At 38.7% G+C, this 19,706-nt stretch overlaps 1 protein-coding gene across 3 annotated transcripts in view; it reads left to right on the top strand.

Moving 5' to 3' along the window:
• LOC126477299 (DNA-directed RNA polymerase III subunit RPC1) overlaps positions 1–19,706 on the top strand; it is a 231,559-nt gene that overhangs the window by 110,009 nt on the left and 101,844 nt on the right. For all 3 annotated transcript variants that reach the window (XM_050103606.1, XM_050103605.1, XM_050103608.1), the window contains exon 14: positions 828–1,027. In XM_050103606.1, coding sequence (XP_049959563.1) covers positions 828–1,027 — 200 coding nt within the window. The remainder of the gene's footprint in view (positions 1–827; positions 1,028–19,706) is intronic.

Below are 19,706 nucleotides of genomic sequence, written 5' to 3'. Positions count from 1 at the left end.
ACAAAAGGAGTAATTACTGTGAAGAAATGCTGAGATGGAAGAAAATAACATAAATTAAGTGCAGGTGGCCGACAAGAACCCAGGACATGTAGTGCTAGTTCCCACCTGCAGAGTCCTGAGAAACTTGTGTCTGGGGGAAGAACCCAGATGGCGCGTGTGGTGAAACAGGCACCAAGGTCGCAACTGCCATGTTGTAAAGCATGCTGTGCAACAGGACAACAGGATATTGTATATTTACAGTATACTCATGCTGCTAGTACTCATTTATCCTAACTGATAATTTGATGGTAGTCATGCCAATGTAAAAGGCTGAAAAGTGTTTACGTACAGCTGGTATATGATGTGTTGTTTCACAGGTGGCTCTCCCTTTGATAGTATATGTTTTGCCTGTTACAGGGCTGGTATAGGTGGTGGTAGGAGAGTGCATAGGGCAAGTTCTCCCTACCCTATGGCTCGTACCCCTGTGACCATCCCTGCTGCAAGACTTGCCTTATGCACCCTCGTACCCCCCTTCTCTCTCCCCCCTCTCTCCCTCCCCTCCCCCTCCCTCCCTCCCTCTCCCCCTCCCCTCCCCCTCTCTCCCCCTCCCCCTCTCTCCCCCCTCCCCCTCCCCCTCCCCCTCTCCCTCCCCCTCCCCCACTCCCTCCCTCCCCCTCCCCCTGCCCCTCCCCCTCTCCCTCCCCCCTCTCCCCCTCCCTATCCCCCTCCCCCCTACTTCATCTCTCCCCCTCCCTCCTGCTCCTGATTTGGACATTTTAAAAAATATATAGAAAGCTATTCTTTGGTGTAATTGAGTCTGAAATATTTTGTTGTGTTATAATGACTAGGTACAGCAAATGTGATGCATACATTCGACAAATGCATGAAGGTCTACTTACATGCCAACCAGGATGTACAGAAGAAGAGACACTTGAAGCTGTCATTCTAAAGGAATTGTCTGTTATTCGAGATCATGCAGGAAAGGCTTGTTTGAAGGAATTGCATAGAAGTAACAGTCCTCTTGTAATGGCACTTAGTGGTTCTAAAGGTAAGCTTTTTATTCTGTGAACCGTTTTAATTGTATTGACAACATTGTAGTATTATTTGCTGCTATAAAAATTACAGTATAGAAATTGTAGAAGTTCACAAGCAGCAAAGCTGTAGTATTTGTATAGGCTCAGTGTAATTGAATCACAAGGGGGCAGCATGCATTTAATTGGTATTCTGTCTAATACAGTGGATGCTGAGGCACTCCTGCTGAGGCACTCCTGCTTTAATTGCTAAACACAGGATTTGATTTTATAAATCAACCCCTGCCCGCGGCCCCCTATGTATCTCCTATTCCCCACCCCCCCACCCCCCCACCCCCCGACACTTCCCTGTCTCCTCACCCCTTCTATCAATCTCCTCCATACCTCATTCATTTGGATATATTTTGAGTGGATTGCCAATGTGAATGATATGTATAGAGTGAAAACATCAGAAGTATTATTTTCAGATAGGTATTTGATTATCAATAGAAGTTGGAAATGAATGGACACCCATTTAACCTGTTTGCTGGCTGTCAAAATAGGAATTTGAGAACAGAGTTGGTTGGCACACACAAACAACTGAGATTCAGTTCTAGTTTTTTTAGACTGTGTACCTGCTTTACCCATTTGCTTATTTACTAACTGGTTGTATACGACCCGTGACAACTGGGAGATCCGGGAAAAAACCTGGCAATTTTTTCATCCAGGAGAAAACTGGGAAAAACCTGGGAATTTTTTAGAATTGTTTTAGTTTTCAATTACATTTTTGTAATTTTGACTGGTGAGAACCGATACTCTAACAAAGGATGTTACTAGAATGAGATTTTCACTTTGCAGTGGAGTGTGCGCTGATATGAAACTTCGTAGCAGATTAAAACTGTGTGCTGGACTGAGACTCAAACTTGGAACCTTTCCCTTTTGTGGGCAAGTGCTCTACCACCTGAGCTACCCAAGCATGACTCACGACCCGTTCTCACAGCTTCAATTCTGCCAGTACCTCGTCTCCTACCTTCCAAACTCCACAGAAGCTCTTCTGTGAAGAGACGAGATACTGGCAGAATTGAAGCTGTGAGGACGGGTCATGAGTCATGCTTGGGTAGCTCAGATGGTAGAGCACTTGCGTGCGAAAGGCAAAGATCCCAAGTTTGAGTCTCAGTCCGGCACACAGCTTTAATCTGCTAGAAAGTTTCAAAGGTTGTTACTGTATCTCTCTACTGCAGGATAAAACTGTAGCAATGAAACATGAATGAGAGTGGAAAAAAATAAAATAAAATAAAATAAAATTTAAGTTGCAAAGGAAATGTGCCATATACAACAACCAAATGTAGTGCTCATACAAGCGTCTACCAACGTCAAAATGCATCAAAGGCTTTAGGAAGACCATGCAGTGCTTCATAACAACAAATTGCCTCCAATGAGCGTGATGTCACAACTGTTTACATTAGATTTGTTTGAGCAGTTTGCGAGCAAGCTCGTGTGAATGTGCAGTTGAGTCGCGTATGAGTAGTACCTTCTCCCAATTCTGGCTACAGAAGGGAGGCTGTAAGCTGTATAAGCAGTTGCAGCAAGCAGCCAAATGCTACCTGGAAAAATTCTACTGGCATGCCCAAGCTGTCAGAGTAATACATCGACAAGCCTGGATCTAGAGGATGGGGGGAAAACTGGGGTATCTGCCCCAGGTGGCAATTTTGGAGGGGGGGTGGGGGTGGGGGGAGCCAAATTCATATTCTTGAGGAAAAAAATCTCACTTCACAAAGTGCCTAGCATCCAGCGCACGTTGGTCTATCTATTATTCATATGATTTTGAAATGCATCATGTTGGTTCTTGAACACATTCTATGTTGATTTCTGAATGAATCATAAGTTGGTTTTTGAATGCGTGCATGGCATACGTGATGTCTGTGCCAGGATAATCCCTGACACATCTGGAAATAAACTTCCCTGCAGACAGGAGGGAACAGGGCTATATGAGCTGAGCGGAACAAAGCTGAATGGGTGAATTCCAATCACTGTTTATGTTGTTGACTGGTTTTGCGAATGATCAGCATTGTTATAATTACTATCGAAATCCATATATTCAGACTACCAGAGTGGAAATAAATGACTAACAGGAGTAACAGGTAAGAAAGATTAAGTTTCTCTTCTTAGTGTATCCAAGAAAAAGAAATTTTGACCGAAAATTTTTGGCCAGACCGTTATAGTAGTAAGAGCCAGTGTACAGTCCCTAGCTAGCGGCTGCTTAAGTTCTATTCTGGGAGTAGTGTAGAAAACGCACTGTACGAACACGTAATAAGGTCTAACCAGAGAATAAATGCAGCATAACTACCGTATTTACTCGAATCTAAGCCGCACTTTTTTTCCGGTTTTTGTAATACAAAAAACCGCCTGCGGCTTAGAATCGAATGCAAAGTAAGCGGAAGTTCTGAAAAATGTTGGTAGGTGCCGCCACAACTAACTTCTGTCGTCGAATATATGTAGCGCTACGCAGGCATGCTTCGCAGGCACAAAGCCAAATACTGGCACCAAAACCTCTGCGTTGGTAAATAAATAAAAAAAAAAAGGTGGAAGACGAGCTTTTTTTTTTCTCCGCCCCGAGTTTCGACCACTGCATTTTCATACATTATCCAACGAAGTAAATACAAATTCCGTATTGTTCCTCTTCGAACGTAGCAGCATTTCAATGTACTACGAAAATCCAACTGGCAAGACTATTTGGGATATTTGTCAATATGGCCAACTCTACTTTCTGAATTTTTTCCTAACTGTGAGAAGAAATGGTTGCTAATAGGAACTTTTATGAATTGTGAATCACATGCAGTATTCTCTTCACCATAAGAATAATACGAATATAAACATTTTGCCATGTATTCTTTCGTGTTTGCTGCTATCTCATTTAAATCCTGTCTGCCTAATAAACTACGAAACTAGAGTGAGACAGCAGCAGACGCGGAAGAATATACATACCATGTCATGTTTATATTCGTATTATTCTTATGCCTAATAGTGATACAGTCAGAAATGAAGCACGGCAATTGACTAGATTTTTAAATCTAAGGTGACTCTAATTTCTTTGCATAATGTAATGTACTAAAGAGGCGTCTGCAAAGATTTTCAAACGGAAAAAATTTTCACTAAATTCTCGTTCAGAACATCTTCTATCATACGCAGTCTATTATTTGGTTCTTGTTGATCGTTATCAAAGAAAGCAGCAGTGTAAGAGCAACGAGTAGCAGTCTTTTGCCATTGTTTCGCTAATGAGACGATTCCTCTCTTTGTTTTTTTTTTTTAATTGTAAGCGGCGGTAGCGTGCACAAAAGCAAGCCATGCCGCGAGCGGCGACAGGCCGTAAACTCTCATTTTCAGAATGCGACAAACAATGCATGACACAGCACAGTAATGCATTTTCAGCTTTGAGTGACGGAAACACCTATAACAAAGAGAACTGCACTTGTCAGATCAAAGAAAAATAAGCAATCAATTCAAACCAGACGAAGCACGTGAAAAAGGAAGGGTACCCGTATAAATACGGACGGAGCGCCTGACGCATAACAACGGCTACCTGGTAAAGCTTAACTACTAAGCTTACGACTCGAACCAAACTACTACAGCTGTATCGTCATTCATTCAACCTAAATTGTGTCTCATATTACAATGGACCAACTTTGTTTCGATTTGAAAGTGCAGCCTAAAACTTTTATCTCCCCTTGAATTTCGAGTCTCAGATTTCAGGTGCGGCTTAGATTCGGAAAATTTTTTTCCCCTCGATTTCGAGTCTCATTTTTCAGGTGCGGCTTAGATTTGAGTGCGGCTTAAATTCGAGTAAATACGGTAAACCGGTGATTGTGGCAGTGTTAGTGAAGTTAACCAGAGAATAAGTTTTGACACTGGCAGGAATAGTTACAGAATTAGTGATGACGAGATTGTTTGTTAGAATGAGGAAGGAGAAGAAATGGGGACATCACACAAATTATGGAAGAATATGATGATTCCTAATTTATACAAAAATTTCGTACTACTTCTTTTTGATCTCATGCTTGAGAATCTGGAGCATGTGGATGAAATGTGAAACTGTTTCCGAACATAAAGTTTTTTGCTTGTAGTAGGCCTAATAGGCATTTGATATTGGTACTTTATGAATTAAATTCTGTCATGTTATAAAAATGACCATTTGTGCCAAAACAGTCTTGTTTATTTGGTGTGTGTTACAATTGCTGCAATATAGGCAGGCCTATTTAATTTTATCTAGCATACAGTGACAAAATACAAGTAATCAAACCGAGAAACCACACCAGTCTTTGGTATTATTTGCATTAATAACTTTTCAGTATTAGGCTATGACTTTTTTTTTTTTTTTTTTTTCGTATAGTGAAATGCTTGACGCACTTTGATGAGGAAAGGAAAAACATCAGGTAAAGCTGTTGCAAGATGAGAGAAAAAAAAATGCTAGGGCTAACAGATTGAAGAAATGTTTACTGTCTTGCTTGGCTCTTGTCTTTACTGGTTTTATGTATTCTATATTTAATTTTATGTCACACAAAACAGCAAGTTGTTATCTAATAGGCAATAAAGAGTGAAAAATTTTTTGAAGAGTTCTTGTTCTCCCAGTTTCCCAGTTACAAATAATCCCATTCAATATTAATTGCAAGGTTCTATCTTTTTTTTAAAAAGAGAGAGAGAGAGAGAGAGGAGGAGGAGGAGCAGCAGCAAGATGTAAAACCGGCTGTCTGGGAGCAGGAGAGGCACCACAAGACATTTTAATTTCCACTGTCCTGAATATAGTTTGATGGCATCCATTACAGAATATTACACGTTTGAATTCCACAGAGTGAAATACAGTGACATGTGATAGAAGAATGCTTTGTGCAGAGGTGTGGCACTGCACTTTGACACACTCAAGACCAAATAACATGTCTTACATTTTCTCGAACACATATGTTTTATTTATCAGACTCTTCACAAAGATGTGCGCTACAAAATGAACATAGTTTTGCAAAGTCGATTTTATAAATTTTTGGCATCCTGCCCCAAATTGCATGAGGGGGTGGGGGGGGGGGGGGTGCCATTGCCTAGTATTGCCCCGGTTCAGGAAGATAGTAGATCTGGGGCTGATGCACAGAGCAGCCTGAGTTGTAGTTGGGAGGTGGGTAGTCTTCATGTGATCAGTGTTTACGTTTAGTGATTTTTGTTTATTGTTCTCATGTCAAATGAAAACAAAACAGATTTCTGTGGTCGGGAACTATCAAGTGATTTGAAATACATTCAAATATGTTATTAGATTCAGATTTTATTTTATTTCCACCCTTTTGAAAGTCAACCTTTAATCGCCTTGCGGAACAATTAAGTTATTTTTGTCGGTTTGCTAAAGAAATTTGGCTTTTCTTAATCTTTTCTGCTGAGCCAGTCAATTTATTTAAAACGAAGTGTTTAATTCCACACTATTGTCTAATTTCAACTGTTTGCAGCATCTCAGGTGTACGTTTTCATCTTCTAGGACATATGGCGTTATGCCATAATAAAGAACCAAACATGAGATAATGCAGTACTTCTACATCCAAACCATTAACTTTTCCTATCCGTGTGTTCATGCTACATAACAGTGATGTTGCTATTGGCTGACTACATCATGTATCTTATGCTCAGAATATTTGCTGTCATCAGCTGCCGAGATCATGTGACATAAGCTATGACTGACTTACAAAAGCGCATCACAGTCTTGAATTCAATGTTTCAGAAAGTAACATGCAGTGTTTGGTGGAATTCAAAGTTATACTTATTGTTCAAGCACCAATCAGTGACATATGCTTCCTGTACACTGAATGACTAAGCCGGTGTCCTGCATGTTTTCATCTTCTAGGACATATGGCGTTATGCCATAATAAAGAACCAAACATGAGATAATGCAGTACTGGTACATCCGAACCATTAACTTTTCCTATCCGTGTGTTCCTGCTACCAAAATGAAGCTTGCCATTCCTTGCCATCACAGCAGTAAATTTAATTTTGTGATGGACACCATTACTGTGGTTGAGCAAAAGCAACAACAGTTGCTTGATGCTTGTAGGGAGGCAGGAGTGACCACTTCAAATGTGATGCAGGCCCCTCATACCATGTGACATAACTCAGTCCCACAGTGGGCCAGAGCTGTTGTTAGCGGCCCAACTCGCTTTCTGCATGTGTGTCTCTTTGGCCTTCTCTGGTACCTTCCGAATACTGCTATCACACCCATAAAAGTGGAACACTCTGCCAGCCCTGGGAATTGGTGATTTTAACTTCTGAGGATGGTAGTGGAGAGAGCTATTGAAAGCTCAAGTATTTTATTTGAAGTGTCACAGCTTGTAAACTGAGAAGATTTTATTGAAGCCTGCCACCACAAAAGACTCCAGGGATGATGATGCTGCTCAACATGTGCTTGACTCTAGTGTCTGGATTGTTCCTACCAACACTGCCTTTTCTGAATTGCACAGTTGGGAACTCTCCCTGTGGCATGTCATATGTTCCCATAACCCTTCCTGGTCTCCACTTACTTACCACCTACCCGCTGCTGCAATAGGTAGGTGGTATGAATGTACTTCCTATCCCATCAATGCATTCGCATAGTCCTTTCCTCTTCTCCCCTTCTCTCCTCTCCACATGTTGTTGTTGTTGTTGTTGTTGTTGTGGTCTTCAGTCCTGAGACTGGTTTGATGCAGCTCTCCATGCTAATCTATCCTGTGCAAGCTGTTTCATCTCCCAGTACTTACTGCAACCTACATCCTTCTGAATCTGCTTAATGTATTCATCTCTTGGTCTCCCTATACGATTTTTACCCTCCACACTGCCCTCCAATGCTAAATTTGTGATCCCTTGATGCCTCAGAACATGCCCTACCAACCGGTCCCTTCTTCTTGTCAAGTCGTGCCACAAACTACTCGTCTCCCCTATTCTATTCAATACCCATGTAATCTTCAGCATTCTTCTGTAGCACCACATTTCGAAAGCTTCTATTCTCTTCCTGTCCAAACTATTTATCGTCCATGTTTCACTTCCATACATGGCTACACTCCATGCAAATACTTTCAGAAACAACTTCTTGACACTTAAACCTATACTCGATGTTAACAAATTCCTCTTCTTCAGAAAAGCTTTCCTTGCCATTGCCAGTCTACATTTTATATCCTCTCTGCTTCGACCATCATCAGTTATTTTGCTCCCCAAATAGCAAAACTCATTTACTACTTTAAGCGTCTCAGTTCCTAATCGAATTCCTTCAGCATCACCCGACTTAATTCGACTACATTCTATGATCCTCGTTTTGCTTTTGTTGATGTTCATCTTATATTCTCCTTTCAAGACACTGTCCATTCCGTTCAACTGCTCTTCCAAGTCCTTTGCTGTCTCTGACAGAATTACAATGTCACTGGTGAACCTCAAAGTTTTTATTTCTTCTCCATGGATTTGATTTTAATACCTACTCCGAATTTTTCTTTTACTGCCTGCTCAATATACAGATTGAATAACATCAGGGAGAGGCTACAACCCTGTCTCACTCCCTTCCCAACCACTGCTTCCCTTTCATGCCCCTCGACTCTTATAACTGCCATCTGGTTCCTGTACAAATTGTAAATAGCCTTTTGCTTCCTGTATTTTACCCCTGCCACCTTCAGAATTTGAAAGAGAGTATTCCAGTCAACATTGTCAAAAGCTTTCTCTAAGTCTACAAATGCTGGAAACGTAGGTTTGCCTTTCCTTAATCTTTCTTCTAAGATAAGGCGTAAGGTCAGTATTGCCTCACGCGTTCCAACATTTCTACGGAATCCAAACTGATCTTTCCCGAGGTCGACTTCTACCAGTTTTTCCATTCGTCTGTAAAGAATTGGCGTTAGTATTTTGCAGCTGTGACTTATTAAACTGATAGTTTGGTAATTTTCACATCTGTCAACACCTGCTTTCTTTGGGATTGGAATTATTATATTCTTCTTGAAGTGTGAGGGTATTTCACCTGTCTCATACATCTTGCTCACCAGATGGTAGAGTTTTGTCATGACTGGCTCTCCCAAGGCTGTCAGTAGTTCTAATGGAATGTTGTCTTCACATAGAGAATAATAATAACAATGATGATGATGATGATATTATTATTATTATTATTATTATTATTATTCTTTCTTTTTCTCAGACGTTATGTCTGGTCAAAAATGGAAAGTGACGCGGACCTTGATCAAGCGTGACTTCCTTTTAACTGTACGGTATATGTTATATTGCATTTAGGAACTTTCGGGTGATTGAACATGTATCAATAATTACGGATTTCTGTAGTTGTATATATAAGTTTGGATGTAGCTGTATTGCATTGATGTACTGGTGGATATTGTGTGGTATGACTCCTGTAGTTGATAGCATAATTGGTATAATGTCAACTTTATCCTGATGCCACATGTCCTTGACTTCCTCAGCCAGTTGGATGTATTTTTCAATTTTTTCTCCTGTTTTCTTTTGTATATTTGTTGTATTGGGTATGGATATTTCGATTAGTTGTGTTAATTTCTTCTTTTTATTGGTGAGTATGATGTCAGGTTTGTTATGTGTTGTTGTTTTATCTGTTATAATGGTTCTGTTCCAGTATAATTTGTATTCATCATTCTCCAGTACATTTTGTGGTGCATACTTGTATGTGGGAACGTGTTGTTTTATAAGTTTATGTTGTAAGGCAAGCTGTTGATGTATTATTTTTGCTACATTGTCATGTCTTCTGGGGTATTCTGTATTTGCTAGTATTGTACATCTGCTTGTGATGTGATCTACTGTTTCTATTTGTTGTTTGCAAAGTCTGCATTTATCTGTTGTGGTTTTGGGATCTTTAATAATATGCTTGCTGTAATATCTGGTGTTTATTGTTTGATCCTGTATTGCAATCATGAATCCTTCCGTCTCACTGCATATATTGCCTTTTCTTAGCCATGTGTTGGATGCGTCTTGATCGATGTGTGGCTGTGTTAGATGATACGGGTGCTTGCCATGTAGTGTTTTCTTTTTCCAATTTACTTTCTTCGTATCTGTTGATGTTATGTGATCTAGAGGGTTGTAGAAGTGGTTATGAAATTGCAGTGGTGTAGCCGATGTATTTATATGAGTGATTGCTTTGTGTATTTTGCTAGTTTCTGCTCGTTCTAGAAAGAATTTTCTCTACCTGTCCATAATGTAGGTTCTTTATGTCGATAAATCCCCTTCCTCCTTCCTTTCTGCTTAATGTGAATCTTTCTGTTGCTGAATGTATGTGATGTATTCTATATTTGTGGCATTGTGATCGTGTAAGTGTATTGAGTGCTTCTAGGTCTGTGTTACTCCCTTTCACTACTCCAAATGAGAAGGTCAATATTGGTATAGCATAAGTGTTTATAGCTTTTGTCTTGTTTCTTGCTGTCAATTCTGTTTTCAGTATTTTTGTTAGTCTTTGTCTATATTTTTCTTTTAGTTCTTCTTTAATATTTGTATTATCTATTCCTATTTTTTGTCTGTATCCTAGATATTTATAGGCATCTGTTTTTTCCATCGCTTCTATGCAGTCGCTGTGGTTATCCATTATGTAATCTTCTTGTTTAGTGTGTTTTCCCTTGACTATGCTATTTTTCTTACGTTTGTCTGTTCCAAAAGCCATATTTATATCATTGCTGAATACTTCTGTTATCTTTAGTAATTGGTTGAGTTGTTGATTTGTTGCTGCCAGTAGTTTTAGATCATACATGTATAGCAAATGTGTGATTTTGTGTTGGTATGTTCCAGTGATATTGTATCCATAATTTGTATTATTTAGCATGTTGGATAGTGGGTTCAGAGCAAGACAGAACCAGAAAGGACTTAACGAGTCTCCTTGGTATATTCCATGCTTAATCTGTTTTGGCTGTGATGTCATATTATTTGAATTTGTTTGTATATTAAGTGTGGTTTTCCAATTTTTCATTACTATGTTTAGGAAATGTATCAATTTAGGATCTACTTTGTATATTTCCAATATTTGTAGTAACCATGAGTGGGGCACACTATTATTATTATTATTATTATTATTATTATTATTATTTACTTTCTCATACGTTATGTCTGGTTAAAAATGGAAAGTGACACGGACCTTGATCAAGCGTGACTTCCTTTTAACTGTACGGTATATGTTACATTGCATTTAGGAACTTTCGGGTAGTTGAACATGTATAAATAATTACACATTTCTGTAGTTGTATATATACGTTTGGATGTAGCTGTATTGCGTTGATGTACTGGTGGATGTTGCGTGGTATGACTCCTGTAGTTGAAAGTATCAACTTTATCCTGAGGCCACATGTCCTTGACTTCCTCAGCCAGTTGGATGTATTTTTCAATTTTTTCTCCTGTTTTCTTCTGAATATTTGTTGTATTGGGTGTGGATATTTTGATTAGTTGTGTTAATTTCTTCTTTTTACTGGTGAGTATGATGTCAGGTTTGTTATGTGGTGTTGTTTTATCTGTTATAATGGTTCTGTTCCAGTATATTATTATTATTATTATGTCTTTTTTACAGTGACTGATGTAAAGGTGAATAGTTAGTGTCATTAGTGCAACATTCCTGAAGCACTAAAATCTGGAAAAATCTTCTGTGGTTGCAATATTGAGTTAGTGCTCTACTAAAATACATGCACGGTCCTGTAAGTTTCTCACAGAAGGAAGTAATCCATTGAAGAAGTCAGCAGTAATTTTCCTGTTCATTTAAGCACAGCTCTGGGTAGCCAGTGCACTGTTCTAAATTAAAACAGAAATGTTATTTGAAACACACTATAGACTCCCAATTCCAAATGGATGAAAATTGGGGTATCTTTATTGTTTGATGAAACATTGTCTGATTCATTTGTAGTTACATTTATTCCTGGAGAAGTCCAGTTACTGATAGTTTTTTGCTGGAAAAATATGTTCAAGAGAAACTTCTTCTTCTTCTTCTTCTTCTTCTTCTTCTTCTTCTCACAAAATTCTTTCCTGCAGAAAAATTGCTCTTTAGATTTTGTTCTACTTTTACATTAAAATTATATTATTACCTTGTCATGGAATTTGCTGTATTCTACCTCCTTATGACAGCATATTAGTGCATAAACTTGAATGATTTCCGTGTATTAAAAGCTTTTCTTATTTTTATTTTTTTATTTTTAAAACAAGTCCTGCTATTATGCCCAGTCCTTTATCTGTCATACTGTTTCAGTTTTTCTTTACAGTAAAGTTTACATCCGTATTTCCTCCCTGGTCAATTTTTTTCCATAATTCTGATGATTGGAATATTTTCTATTTAGTGCAACTTCATGTATCAAGATGCAGGTGCAGAAGTACCGGACCGGGTATACTCCAAGACCAGAAGTCACTGCATGAGTTCTATCAGTCCTCTTGACAATCCAACCCATGATATCTCAATGCACCAGTGCCAAAGAGTTTGATGAGATACATGAAATCTAGGCAGAGATATCTTCATAGCCCAGACCTGAGTTCTTCTAAATCTCAGTGTCTGAGATCAGCATGACCAGTTCACATACTGATAACCTGTCTACAGAGGTCTAATGCCAGTATTGTCATTTATCAGTCTCTAAGTTTTGTGTGACCTGTAATACATTTAGTTAAGAGAGTTGCAGAGTTTGATTCAGTATGCTGTCTGCGCTGCAGGGGAGTTAAGAACCCAATCATATTTGTTCCTCATGAAGCAGTCCATCTCATAAAAGAGTCACCCTTTAGGGTGTTCAATATTAAACATAGAACAGTGATCTCATATCTATGGGCAGCAAATGCATGATATGTTCAGTTTACCTTTACTGCATCCAGTAAGTGTGTGTTCCCAGGAGCAGCCACTGTTTCTCCATACAGAATGTGGCAGAGAGAAAGTCATGGACAGTAAATGACATGATACTCTAAAGTTTTCTATGTTTTTACTCCAACAGCATCAACGACCTGATAAAATCAATTCTGGTTTTGTTGTTATATTCTTGTCTTTTATTCTCCCTTTCATGTGACTACATAGTCACACTTCACAACACTGTTACCTTTAAGGTGTTACATACAAAAATGTATTTCACCACTAACTTCTTATGCATTATTAGTATCCTCTACATTTGGCTCATCCCTCCTCTAGTTCATCCATCATCATAAATATTTTGTGCGGTACTGTGGTTATGTTGCTTGCAATGGTTCATAACTGTGAAACTTCTACTGGTTCAATGAGTCCCCGTAGATTTTTCCTTTAAATAGCTATGAATGCGCAAGGTGAACACTGACACCTAAAGCTGTGTGATGTTGGTATGTTTGTGAGACAGCAGCAGGGCCTATGCTTAATTATCAAATCATAAGGATGATGTGAACATCTCAAACACATGAAGGTTAGCTGCGCATTGGTGAGTTGGATGACTGTTGAGACAAAACAGTCATTATTGAGAAGTCTCTGTGTCACCTGCTGCACATCAGTTGTGCCAAGTCTGCTCACATATCTGGAGCTCTTTTATTTTCCTTCCTCTGAACAAAAATTGGTGTGAAGCACACACAAGTTAATAGAACTAGAGAAGACTGTTCTCCAAAACAATCATCTTCATAGATGATATGTGTTGGGATATATTTCTGGCTATAAAGTGAGGATGTGTCATTTGAAAAAGTGCACCCATTTTATATCTAGAGGGTAGCTGAAATATTTGAACAGACAAAATGATCTCATGTCAACTGATTTAACAACAACAACAACATCTCATCAGGCTAATGCTCTGCTGTGAGAATATTCCCATTTTAGTAGAATTGCAGAAGATCTTCAGTTTTAGCAAGGTGTTGTAACATGCAGAGTTCTTAAAGACATCCTTACAATCAGACCTCTAGGAGGAGAGGAATGTCTGCATCATCATGAAATCAGTAAAGAGGAAGTTGGAAGAGGCAATGGATTTCACACTTGTATTTGACATTCCAACATTTCACAATACAATAAAACAGGATTCATTTGCCTGAAGATATGACCCTACATACTGAACCCCTTAGTGATGCTACAAACATCAGAAGTTCTGATATATGAGGATTTGTGGTGCAGGCTGAGCAGAGCTTTGAATAATGTGATGTACATGTACTTTGCGGTGTAGTCAAGACTGGAATTAATATATGACACTCATGTCCAGAAAAGAGAGTATATTGGTTTATTTGCTCATGAGGATTACATGAGGAGGATTGCCAGGGGGATGAGAGAAGGTAACTCTACTAGCCCCAGACCCATCTTGGAGGAGAAGGGGAATGAAGACTAAACAATTTAATGTCTGGTCTGGTGGCAGCTCAGAACAGAAGATCCTGTGGCATCATTTAATTGGCAGGGCAGTTTAGCAGATGATGATTCAGCCTATTCCGGTGTGAAGCAGTTCATTGTTATCATATCAATGGAAAGGCAGTGGACGAAAAGATGGCCTCTTTGTGAAATTCAGACAATAAAAATTTCTTGTATCTTTGGTCTGGGGGCAGTTTGTTCATACCTCCCCTCTCTCTGAAAGAATTTAATTTAACTGAAGAATTCAAATCTTGAAATATAAGCGCATTTCATAGGTCGCCCTGTGGGGACTACAGTTGGCAACACAGGACTATGATGGTCTGGGGCATGGGGGCATCTTTTCAGTGAATCAACTGCACACTAGCCAGGAACATTATTTAATTTACCTCCATTTTTTGTAAGTTGCAAAATACTGTGCTGTGTTTACTGAGGGAAAAAAGTTTAAGAACCGGTGACCACAAATGAATATCTCACACTGAAGCAGTGCACTCACATGGTGTTTGCTATGTTGTTCACATTTACCCTCAAGCAAGCTGCCAAAGGGTTACACAGTGCTACACTGACACAAGGTTTTACTGTTGTAAGTACTATCTGCACCTATAAACATACCTTTTGAAGCTGCCCACAGTTTCTAGTAAGAAATTTGAGACCACCACTACCTATAAAACAGAAGACAGTCTCAATGATAGATGCATCTGATAACATACCTCCATCAAATGGTAGCCATATATCCCCATCTCAACATGCACCATCTTCTCCAATAAAAAGGAACATAAGCTCTCAGGAAATAAATTTAAAATCAGAAATCTCTTATATGGGGTTGCGGGGGGGGGGGGGGGGGGGGGGGAGATGGATGGATAGATAGATAGATAGAGAGAGAGAGAGAGAGAGAGAGAGAGAGAGAGAGAGAGAGAGAGCGCTAGCTTCAGGAATAGAACTCATAGAACTCAACATACATGCTAGAGATCAAGAAAATCTCCCTGCCAATGTCCTGAACTCCCCACTAAGACCAATGAGCAAAATAAACATATCTGCTAAAATGGCTGTCAGTATGTATAGATTCAGGACTCGTGAAAAAGAACTGAAGCTCTTGGCGTAGGGATGATCACTAGATTTGTCTCTGCGGGTGGCATATTATAAAGCTAATAATACTGCTACACTAAATGGTTGTAGGGTGCAGAAAAGGGACAACCTTGGTGATGAGGATGCCAAAAGAGGACTGACTGTGTTTGTGAATGACATGCACTCTCACCAGTCACATTTACCACTGAATTACAAGCAGTTATCTTTAAAATGTGTGTGTGTGTGTGTGTGTGTGTGTGTGTGTGTGTGTGTGTGTGTGTGTGTGTGTGTGTGTGTGTGGGAGGGGGGGGGGGGTCACTGAAAATAACAATTGTATACCACACACTGTATCACCCTATAGTTGTAGTTTCTCAGAGACCTTCTCAAGCAGTTACCCCTTCCCTTCCTCCTCCTTGGGGACTTCAGTGCATGTAACATTCAATAGGGCACTACTAGCAACTAACCGGCACTGCATTGTTGAAAGTCTCATCCTCACAGATGGCAAGGTTGGACCACAGCTCTGTACCATAGTCAGTATCAGACATTGATCTCTACTTCTGATTGCCTGTTTGTGTGCAGAGATGGCCATTAGTCAAGTAAATCTCTATCTGGATAATTGTTTGAATAAATAAATGATTGAAAAAAACTTTTCACATACAAATTGTTCATAGATAAAGGTATTATCACATTCTATGGATACAAGTAATTATTTATTACTTGTTATTTGTAATTTAAATAATGAATAACATGGAATACAAATGCATTTTATTTGTTTGCTTCTGGAACAGAACTGTGTCATGTAGCACCAGTGTTTGTTCCTCTTGCTCAGCATAGTTTCTCTTTGATAAGTAGTTCATTAACATTATATATATGTGTGGCTCAGTGGGTTCATTCTAGGCTGTAAAGCTAAACATTTGGGGTACAAGCACACATTGGTCCCAGAGTTTTTTCTCTCCCTTATCAGTTCTTTCACCTCTAACAATTGAAGGGGGGGGGGGGGGAGATAAATTGACAAGTCAAGTTGAAACATGTTATAGAGTACATCTTGAACTATAGGTCCTCATATAACAGACTCATAAGAAGATTCAAAGGTCTGAGGAAGGCCTCCAATAAACCAGTGTACAGCCGTGTTCAGCCAACCGTCATGTGTTGTAGGCAAATGACTGTAGCAGTTACATTTCCAATATGACCTAGTTCAACTGACTCTGCACATGTAGTACTTCTTCCCCTCCTTTGCCCTAACAACATGTGGACTGATTCTGCATAGTTAGACAAAGATGAGAATGCAGCCAGCAGAGACCCAAATCTGCAATTCCTTCCTCAGTTATACAAAAATTGCTAACACTAGGATATAGTGAACAAAGTAGGAGCTGTGTGGTTGGCAAGACTAATGTCAATAAACTTTAAATTTGGAGCGTCCTGAAATGGCATTAGCCAAAATGAATCACAAAATTATAACACTTTGCTGAATGCTGATGGGTGTCCAAAGCCATTAGGACATAAGTGAAATCATTCTAGACTAAGTCTGAGTGATCTTTACATTACAGAATGGAATAGCTTTTCTATCTCACATATGACTGTGCAGTTACATAGAGCTTTGGGATTGTAAAATTTCATAAGTGACACTGAGTTATTACATATAAGAACACACAATATTACAGCACACTGGCAACGCCATGTTGTAAATGCATCAAGAGATGACTTGAAGACATTTTTCTCCCTTCGTGCAAGCAAATAAAGAACCAGCAACTATTGGAGCACTGCCTTAATAATGATTTAAAAACCACTAATTTGCCTGTATTGCTGCCCATGACCAAGGGAGACTTACAGCGAATTACAGACCTATTATAGCCAAAGAAATGCTGAAGCAATCAGGTGACTGAATGAAGCTATGTGACATAATAAGAAAATTTATTTTACTATTCTGAATGGGACCAAGGAGATGAAGCTGATGTGAAATCACAACCAAAATCTAGAGCAGAATTGAGGATTTCTCAATTTTTTCTCTAGAAGATCGTGATTTGAAATTCTTTCATCATTATCCTGAAATAAAGTCAATTTTAAGGAGATATAATGCAGCATTATGCTTTATTGCATGTATAGAACATATTTCTTTTAATATATTGCAGTGGAAAATAATCCAAAACCAAGCAAACTTTATGATGAGGAGTTTGTTGAAAAAAGAAAAAGTTGTCCTGGAAACAAAGCAACAAAGAAACATTTGTTTGACATATGACATAGAATTGGAGCAATTAATGCCTTTAGGTTTCAAATTTGTCCCTTATTTGGAAATCCATTGTTCACAGTAGAAGAATAAATATTATTATTCACAAAAATTAATGGTGATTCGTATGAGTAGCTCTATTAGTTTTTCATGCGTAATGTATAATAATTTTTATCTGTGTTCATTATTTGTCATTCAGATACATTTTGCCCAACTGTGCTTGTGTGGTTACTGTCCAGTATGTAGCTGCATTGGCTTACATTTATTTATTTACTTACATGTCAAGTTCCATAGAACCAAATTGAGGAGCAAATCTCCAAGGTCATGAAATGTGTCAGTACATGAAAAGTACAACATGAAAGTAATGACAGATGAAAATAAAATGTTTATGAACCCCCAAAAAAGTCCATAAGTTTAAGTAAGCGCAATCAACAGTACAACAAGAATCAGCTTACTTTTTCAAGGAACTCGTCAACAGAATAGAAAGAGTGACCCATGAGGAAACTCTACAGTTTCGATTTGAAAGTGTGTGGATTACTGCTAAGATTTTTGAATTCGAGTGGTAGCTTATTGAAAGTGGATGCAGCAGTATACTGCACACCTTTCTGCAGAAGAGTTACGGAAGTCAGATTCAAATGCAGGTTTGTTTTCTATCATGTATTCACCAAGTGAAAGCTGCTTATTCTTGGGAATAAGCTAATATTGTTAACAAGAAATGACAGTAAGGAATATATATACTGAGGGGCCAATATCAAAATACCCAGACTCATGAACAGGGGTCGACAAGGGGTTCGTGGACTTTAACCACATATTTCCTGAAACGCCTGTTTCTGAGCCAAAAACATCCTTTCAGAATGGGAAGAGTTACTCCAGAATGTAATACCATATGACATAAGCGAATGAAAATAAACAAAGTAGACTAATTTTCGTGTCAAACGATCACTCACTTCAGATACCGTTCGAATAGTAAAAATGGCAGCATTAAGTCTTTGAACAAGATCCTGAACATGGGCTTTCCACGACACTTTACTATCTATCTGAACAACTAGAAATTTGAACTGTTCAGTTTCACTAATCACATGGCCAATCTGTGAAAATAAAAGTGCCTAGCATTCGAAACCTTTTGTTTAACCCATCCAGTACCTCACAGAGGAAAGAGAATATAGCATTTTAAGTTATTAAGTGACTTCTAAAGCCGAACTGTACATGTGATAGAAAAACGTGTTATATAAAATAATCAATTATCCTTACGTACACAGCCTTGTCAATAATTTTAGCAAACACTGATGTCATAGAAATAGGTCTAAAAATTGTATATGTTGTCCCTTTCTCCCTTTTTGAAAAGCGGCTTTACTATTGAGTACTTTAATTGTTCAGGAAACTGACCATTCCTAAAGGAAAAATTACAAATATGGCTAAATACAGGGCTAACATCTGCAGCTTAGTACTTCAGTATTCTGCTAGGCAGTCCATCCCTTGTCTGTATCACAGAGGAGTATTTCAGACATCAGTCGCAGAAAGGCATTTGCCAAAAGTTATATGATTCCCTGTAGAAACTAAATATTTATTTAATTCACCAGCAATGCTCCAAAAATGATTGTTAAATATTGTATATATATCTGATTTGTTAGTAACAGAAATATTTTTACTGCAAACTGACTTTATATCGTCGACCTTGTGCTACGGCCCAGACACTTCCTTCACAACTGACCATATGGTTTTAATTTTATTCTGTGAATTAGCTATTCTATTTGCATACCACACACTCTTTGCCTTCCCAATAACATTTTTAAGCACCTTACAATACTGTTTGCAGTGGGCTTACTGCAACTTGACTGTGGCTACTTATAACATTTTGATATAATTCCTGCTTTGTTCTATATGATATCCTTATCCCACTTAGCAAACAGAACACAGCATGTTGTTATCAATGGAGAGACGTCTACAGACGTTAAAGTAACCTCTGGCGTGCCACAGGGGAGTGTTATGGGACCATTACTTTTCACAATATATATAAATGACCTAGTAGATAGTGTCGGAAGTTCCATGCGGCTTTTCGCGGATGATGCTGTAGTATACAGAGAAGTTGCAGCATTAGAAAATTGTAGCGAAATGCAGGAAGATCTGCAGCGGATAGGCACTT

This window comes from Schistocerca serialis, chromosome 1 (assembly GCF_023864345.2).
Source record: "Schistocerca serialis cubense isolate TAMUIC-IGC-003099 chromosome 1, iqSchSeri2.2, whole genome shotgun sequence".
In the NCBI taxonomy this organism is placed as follows: domain Eukaryota; kingdom Metazoa; phylum Arthropoda; class Insecta; order Orthoptera; family Acrididae; genus Schistocerca; species Schistocerca serialis.
This window is presented reverse-complemented; position numbering and strand designations above follow the sequence as displayed.